Source organism: Galeopterus variegatus, unplaced genomic scaffold (assembly GCF_000696425.1).
Source record: "Galeopterus variegatus unplaced genomic scaffold, G_variegatus-3.0.2 Scaffold4651, whole genome shotgun sequence".
Lineage (NCBI taxonomy): Eukaryota > Metazoa > Chordata > Mammalia > Dermoptera > Cynocephalidae > Galeopterus > Galeopterus variegatus.
The window spans coordinates 162612-170531 of NW_007730762.1; the positions used below are offsets into that span (position 1 = coordinate 162612).

The window sequence follows — 7920 nt, forward strand, 5'->3', positions numbered from 1 at the left end:
TCTCCAGCCACACTGACCACGACTTCCTGTGTGCCAAGATCACCCAGGGACAAATTCCCAAGGCCAGGTGCAGTGACATCTCCTTGGAAAAGCCCTCTGGAGTTGAGCCACCAGGTGGAAACAAGAACACCTGGAGGCCTCTGAGCATAGGCAGGCTCGTTCCAGGGCCTGTTCCTGATGGTTGGGGCCTGGGAGGAGGGGTGCAGCCACCACTGAAGATAGCCCCTTGGGGCCCAGCCCCTCCCATCCCTCCTGTGCTTGGATGGGGCCTTGTGGGGGAAGACAAAGGTGGCAAGAGCTTTGGTAATTAGTTTAAACAACCCTCCCTGGTGCTGCCTGGGGCTCTGGGGAGCAATCGGCCTCCTTCCTGTTTGCGTGTTTAAGTCACGCTGAAAGCTCTGCAGCCAGGTCCCCTGAGTCAGGACCTGCTGCCTACACGAGGCTGGGGAAGAAGGCACACACACACACACCCCCGCCGCCGCACCAGCTTTTAGGCTGAGAGAGGCCTCGGCGCCCCACAAACCCCCGCATCCCAAAGGCTTCAGTCAGGGTTGGTGCTGCCCACAGCCTGTGGACTTCAGACGCCAGCCTAACCTCCAACCTCCCGCCCCCCACATCCACCCAGGGCAAGGCCCCTAACCCAGCCTGCTCAGGCCCCGGCTCCGCCCACTCTCACCCTTGGACGGTCTCCCACACCTCCTCCTCCAGCTCACCTTCCTCTGACATACACTTCATTAATTTCTTCACTGTCTGCCTCCCCCACTGAAGGGTCAGCCCTGTGAGAGCAGACATGTTCCTTCTCTAGTCACTGCTGTACTGCTGGGTGAATGTTTGCACAGTGGATAAATATCTCAGGGCCTGAGGGCCAGGGATTTGGGACGTGGCTGTGCAGAAGCCCCTGAGGGAATGGTCTGGCTGCACCAGGCCCCTCTCACCCTCCATGAGCCCAAGGCCTCCCCGCAACGGCCTGGCACCTGTGGCCCCTGTCTGCACAGGGGGACCTCCCACATGGACGGCTTGATGCCAGCTGGTGGTGGAGGAGAGTGGCGGCGGTGGCATGCAGGGATCCTGAATCTATACGTGACAAATGGCTCCCTCCCAGTTTTACAAATACAGTGTGCTCTCTCTGCTTCCCTGGAGAACCTGTGAATCCGCCTCCCATTCTGGGGAAAACTAGCCCTGAATCACTTGTCTCTTTCCAAAGAGCAAAGCCTCCCAATTACCAACTTAGAGGCAGCTGGGGCCCAGACCTCTGGTTGGTGTGACCAGCCTGGGTGCTCTTGGAGCGTGTACCCTGCAGGGATATGAGCTGCAGCCTGCAGGCTGTCCTCAAGAGCTGTGGGGGCAAGGAACCGGCAGACAAGCCTAGACTGCAGCCTGCAGGGCAGAGCACCCACCCCACCCACCAGGGCCTGCCTGGACTGCGCTGAGATGGTCAGTGTGCACACACGTGTGTACACGTGTCTGTATGAGCGTCTGTGTCTGTAGGCCCACTATAACATGTGTGTGTGCACGTGTGTCTGTATGTCTGCTACGTGTGTGCATGTGCACATGTGTGTGGGTGGATGGGTGCACAGACTGAATGCAGGGCACCCTAAGGGACAGGTGGAGGGTGGCTGCCACACATACATGAAATGACAAGAATAAAGCCAGCACCACTGAGCTCCACTGTTGCTCAGGGCCCCATTAGTGCTCACTCCCCCATCCCTGAGTGCACAATGCCTCTGGACCCTGCTTCCCTGGTCCCTGGGAGACCCCCACACGCAAACAGCCACACAGAGCAACGTTCCAGTCCCTCCACCCTCCAGCACCCCTGACGCTGGGGAGGACTTCCCCATTGGGGTCCACACAGCCTGGCCCCAACCCCCTCCACCCACTGAGCTGATGCAGGACCCCCTCCCTCCCTGCCTCTCCTCTCCACACCCTGAGAGTGCCTCATAGACTAATTTGAAAAGGCCAATTAGTTTCTGAAAATGGAAATCACTTCCACAGAATGATGCTCACAGTGGCTGGAACAATGCCCAACCCTGGGGCAGAACAAAGCCACCTTTCTGAGCCCAAGGGCTGGGAGCAAAGACTGGGCAGCATCCCCAGAGTGGATGGTGGGGCTGCAGTGAGGCACAGGTGAGGGGCTTCTGGGGGACGAGGAATAGGCATCTGGGGCCCCTGCACCCGCAGCCCTAATGCTAGAGTGGCCTGGCAACTATAGCCAACATCCCTGGGGTCCTGAGCCCAGTTCAGCTGAATGCACCTATGAGCTTAGCACCCACGTCTGGACCCCCTTCAGCCCCCACCCACCCCTGCTGCCCCAAGTCCCCACCCCTCCCACCAACTATCCCCTGCCTGGTCCCCACCCTTCCCACCAACACCCACCCGGGTCCCCATCCCTCCCACCAACACTCCCCCGGGTCCCCATCCGCAAGATGTACAGGGAAGGAGGGGTCCCCTCAGCGCCCCCCAGCAAGGCCCAGTGTGGTCAGCCCCACTGCCAAGACCACAGAGGCCTGCTCCCCTCGTGCCCAGTGCTGATGCTGTGGTCAACCCAGCCCACACCCTCACCACCACCTGGGCTATGGGGGTCAAGAAGGACGAGGCCCCATGCACTAGGCCTGACCCCCTCTCTGTTGCGCCTCTTGTTTCCAGGAGCTGTAAATGGACCTAGCACCCCCACCTCATCCCACAAACACCCTAAATCATGAAATTTGGCCCAATACAGTCTCTCCTCATGGCTGCTGACCGCCGTGCCTGACCTCATGGAGCCCAGTGAAAAGCTCCCGTGTGAAAAGCTGCCACAAGCCACAAGCTTCCCCCAGCACACTCTCAGACCCCAGTGCCCACCCTGACCTCGGGCTGAGCTCTCACCCTCCCATGCCTGCCTCTGGGCTCAACATCCATGCACAGAACACAGAGGAGGGCTGGGGACCACCCACAGTGCACATGGACACGCCTCAACCTGGTGACGTCAGGACCTCTGGTCCTGACCCGGGCCATGGGCACCGATAGACTTGGGAGGAAACTCTCCTGAGAGAAGCTGGCTGTGAGGGGCTACCCACAGGCTGGGGTTGAAGAAACCAGAGTGCATCCAGCCAAGGAGGAAAAACAGGAGGTGGGAGGAGGACAGCGAGGACCAGCCCAGAGCAGCGCAGCGCTCCCTGTCCATGCAGACGCGCCAGCAGGAGGCTGGGGGGGTGGGGGGGGAGCGACCTCCTTTCTCTACAGCCTCCACAGCCTGACTGGTTTTTGCAAAAGTCTGTGTTCCTCTTTTAGCAAAAGACAAAAAAGAAGTTGGGTTGTCTGTAGTTAACAAGTTCCGCTTCCACTTGAGGGCACACAGCCCCCCAAGCCCCACTCAGCCAAGTACATACACAGACCCCTCAGACACAGCCAGAGCTCACCCACAGAAACCCCCATGAAGGCTGACAGAGGCCCACACACACACATTCACACACAGGCACACGCACAGGATCAGGACCCACCAAGACACCCACGTGCACAGATAAGGGTGCCCAGGTCCTTAGTGACCCGGGGACAGAGGTGCAAATGCCCTCAGCGTCCACTGCCCACAGCCCTCCTGACATGCAGGCACACATGCACACACACACGCAGGAGTCCGCCCAGGTGTGTGAGCGCTGAGATCCTGGGACGGGACAGCGACACCACAGCAGCTGCTCCCCCCACCGAGCTCCACGTCAGCAGGTGGGACCCGCCTCCCTCCCTCCTCACGCATCGGCGCTGCCACCTCGCTTTGCTTCGGGAAGCCAGCAGGGGCTGAGGCGGCCAGCGGCAGGTCCTGGAAGCCCGCGAGCTGGTGGGCTGGGATCCCGGCTGGGGGTCTATCAGTGGGGGACACACCTCAGCCCTCCATCCCTGCTGCTGTCTGTGCTTGGCTGCCACTGAGAGCCACCAAGGCCACCAACTTCTGGGCAAGAGGCACCCAACAGGTCAGTGGAGAGAAGATCAGGTGGCAAGCAGGGTCTGCAGTGCCCAGCGAGGGTGCGGGCTCCGGGACTGCTGAAGGAAGCTGCTCCGGATGCAGAGGGGCTGGAGCTGCCCCTGCAAGGTGTGTTTGTGGAGGGGCTGCCTTGATTCTACTTAGACTGTGCTTCAGGGGGTGGCTGGGGTGGAGCTAGGGTGGGCAGATCTGGGTTTCCTCTTCCCAGGAGGGTGGTCAGGCTGCTCCCTGAAGGTGGGGAAAGGAATGGACCTGCCAAAAGCGCCGCCCAGGAGGAGGCTGGAGGAGGCCACTACCGGGCTCTCTCTGGCCCCCAGGAGGGTGGTCAGGCTGCTCCCTGAAGGTGGGGAAAGGAATGGACCTGCCAAAAGCGCCTCCCAGGAGGAGGCTGGAGGAGGCCACTACCGGGCTCTCTCTGGCCCTGGGACTGAGGTGGAAAGAAGGACCCTGCACGTCCTTGGCCTGACAAAGTGGCCGCAACCTCTGACAGAGGACTTGAGGTGTTTCTGGTTGTTTCTCTCCCAGAATCCAGCACAAACAGGCCCCTGCCCAGACGCCCGACTTTGAGGCACCCCCCACCTGCCAAGGGCACGAATTGCCAGCGGTCCCACCTCATGATGCAGGCCACCAGGCACCTAGAGCCCCCCGACTGCAGAGGCTCGTCCCTCACCACCACGACGGAAGCCAACCTCTCTCAGGACAATGGCACCCGGCCCAACGCCACCTTCCCCCAGCCACTGCCCACCCTCTATGTGCTCCTGCCAGCTGTGTACTCTGCCATCTGTGTCGTGGGGCTGGCTGGCAACACGGCCGTCATCTATGTGATACTGAGGGCACCCCAGATGAAGACGGTGACCAACGTGTTCATCCTGAACCTGGCCGTGGCCGACGGGCTCTTCACGCTGGTGCTGCCGGTCAACATCGCCGAGCACCTGCTGCAGCGCTGGCCCTTCGGGGAGCTGCTCTGCAAGCTGGTGCTGGCTCTCGACCACTACAACATCTTCTCCAGTGTCTACTTCCTGGCCATGATGAGTGTGGACCGCTACCTGGTGGTGCTGGCCACTGTACGGTCCCGCCACGTGCCCTGGCGCACCCACCGGGGGGCAAAGGTGGCCAGTCTGTGTGTCTGGCTGGGCGTCACCGTCCTCGTCCTGCCCTTCTTCTCCTTTGCCAGTGTCTACAGCAATGAGCTGCAGGTCCCAAGCTGTGGGCTGAGCTTCCCACGGCCTGAGAGGACCTGGTTCAAGGCCAGCCGCATCTACACATTGGTCCTGGGCTTCGTGGTGCCCGTGTGCACCATCTGTGTGCTCTACCTGGACCTGCTGCGCAGGCTGCGGGCCGTGCAGCTCCGCTCCAGTGCCAAGGCTCTGGGCAAGGCCAAGCGGAAGGTGACTGTCCTGGTCCTGGCTGTGCTGGCTGTGTGCCTCCTCTGCTGGACACCTTTCCACCTGGCCTCTGTTGTGGCCCTGATCACAGACCTGCCCCAGACCTCGCTGGTCATCAGCATGTCATACGTCGTCACCAGCCTCAGCTACGCCAACTCGTGCATCAATCCCTTTCTTTACGCCTTCTTAGACGACAGCTTCCGCAAGAACTTCCGTACCATGCTCCGGTGCCGAGGGGCCTGAGCACCCCAGCTGTTTCCAGGAAAAGCAGCTGTCTCGGGGGACATCCCACCAGTTCACGTCCTCTCCCTGTCTTCTTCATGCAGAGAGATATAGGCCCCTGGAGGTTGGCCACCAGACAACGATGGGTACATCCCTTTCTGTGTCTCTGCTGCATGGACAGCATGGAGCCCAGGTCTCAGCACAACAGGCATCCTGCATCTTCTCACTTACAGAGACAGACAGATGGATGTCAGTGTCTGGAGGGGGAGGAACCAAACTGTGCTCTCATGCCGGGGCCAGCACTGTGTCCCCAGTCAGGCCTCCTCGGGCTCCTCCAGAGATAGGCTTGGGAGGGGACAAAATGTGGATGCCTTGGGCAGCAAAGCCAAGCGCTACCGCAATGGCCAAGGACACCGCATTGCATGACATCTCGAGGTCCACTCACAGCTTGGAGCCCAAGTAACGTATCACCAGACCTTGCCCCCTACTGCCCCCCATGCCATGGCCTACGGCCCCCTCATGTCATGCTATAGAACACAGGGCCCTTCTGCCAGGATCTCTGGCCACCACGGTCTACAGGCCATCTGCCCCTTGGATGTGCAGGAGCTGCTGAAACTTCAGGAGTGGAGAGAACTCTGAGGTGCAGGCTGCTCAGAGACCATTGCCTGCCAGGCAGGAAGGGCCAGGACAGGTCCCTGAAGACCTCCTGGTGGGCCTCGGCCAGGCTCCCAGTCTTTGGTCCTGTGGCCCCCAGCTGGTGTGAGTCGCTTGGTGTTACTTTAGTCCTCATGACCCAGAGCTCTGAGCAGTCTACTCAGCTTGCATGCAGGCCATCCGCCACTCCACAAGGTGCACCAGGGCGGGCACTCCAGCTTTCCAGGCCTCAGGCCTCTGGTCAGCTCAAAACAACTCAAATGTCATCTCCATTGGGTTACCTTCCCTAGCAACACTGTATTAGTTATCTACTGTTGCGTTGCAAATTTCTCCAGAAGCTTAAAACATTTATTATTTTACAGCTCCTGTGGAGTGGCTTATTTGGGTGGTTCTGGCTCAGGGTGGCTCATGAAATTTCAGTGAGGACACTGGCCAAGGCTCTGGCCATCCAAAAGCTGTACTGGGGCTGGAGGAGCTGCCTCCAAGAAGGCCGGCCCACACGGCTGATGGCCGAGGCCTCAGTTCCTCCCAGTGGACTCTCCGTGGGGCTGTCTGAGCGTCCTCACCACATGGTGGCTGGCTTCACAGGAGAGCACCCAGAGGACCAGCGTGCCTTTTGTGAGCTAGCCCCGAAGGCGATCACTGCTCTCCCACCACATTTCACGGATTAGGAGTGAGTCACCGAGTCCAGCCCACACCCAGGGGCTGCGGACGTTTCTGAACCAGCACCAGCACCCACACCCCGCTGGGAAGAACGAGCTGCTCCCAGACCTGAGTCTTCACTGCGCCGCAGTCACACCTCAGGAGAGCAGCCTAATTACCACATCCGCAGCCGCTGCTGTGCCTGTGAGCTTCTTGAGGAGACAGCTGAGATGCGCTCTGGACCAGGGCGGGTGCCAGAGCCAGGTGTGACGTGCGGGAATGTGAACACACAAAAGGCAGGAGGGTGATAGGCGCTGAGCTGGGGGAAGGGTGCAGGGCCAAGCCAGAGACCACTTCGCCCAGGCTGGGGTCTCCCACCACGTGCCCCCCCCATTTGTTCTCAGGCCCCAGCAGTTGGAGCAGCAGAGTCTTCCCCTCCCCCTTTGTGTTTTGTCCACTGGGAACACTGCAGTGGGGAGCAAGGCAGATCAGGGACAGCCGAGGGGAAAGAGAGTCCTCATCCAGGGCCCAGCAAGACCCCAAAGACTGGGGAGCCAAGGCCAGACAAGAGAGAGGGTAGAGTTCTCACCAGGATCCTGCCTAAGTCAGTCACTGGCCTCTCCCTACCCCCCACCCCCCACCCCCATCCCTCTACCGCACTTCCTGATACAGGAGTAGGTAGGGCACCAGGAAGGGGGCCACACTGACCAGCTCATTATGCCATGTCCGCCCCCCACCACCACCAGCAGCTCCTGCTCCCAGGGAGAGCCTGGCCCTCCTTCCAGTCACCAACCCTCACTGCCATCCCCACCCAGAGCCCCTCTGAGGACTCACAGCTGGGTCTGCCAGACCTCCCTGGTGGGTGGAATACAAAGCAGCTGGTGAACTCAGGCTTTCCTGAGGTCCAGCGGGACCCCCGACCCCTCCGCAGGCCCCCAGCCTTTGCCCACAACCCCTCAAGGAAGGTTCTGCTGTCCCCTTAGCACGGGGGTAGGAAACCCGAGGATCAGAGAAGTGGGACGTCTAGACCACGCCCAGCTGCGGGGTTGGGGGCGGGGCGGGGCG

At 60.7% G+C, this 7920-nt stretch overlaps 1 protein-coding gene across 1 annotated transcript in view; it reads left to right on the top strand.

Moving 5' to 3' along the window:
- The first annotated feature begins 4569 nt into the window (after window positions 1-4569).
- Window positions 4570-7920, top strand: part of NPBWR2 (neuropeptides B/W receptor 2) — a 6925-nt gene continuing 3574 nt past the window's right edge. Inside the window, exons 1-2 of the mRNA XM_008588059.1 lie at window positions 4570-5566; window positions 6343-6408. Coding sequence (XP_008586281.1) covers window positions 4570-5566; window positions 6343-6408 — 1063 coding nt within the window. The remainder of the gene's footprint in view (window positions 5567-6342; window positions 6409-7920) is intronic.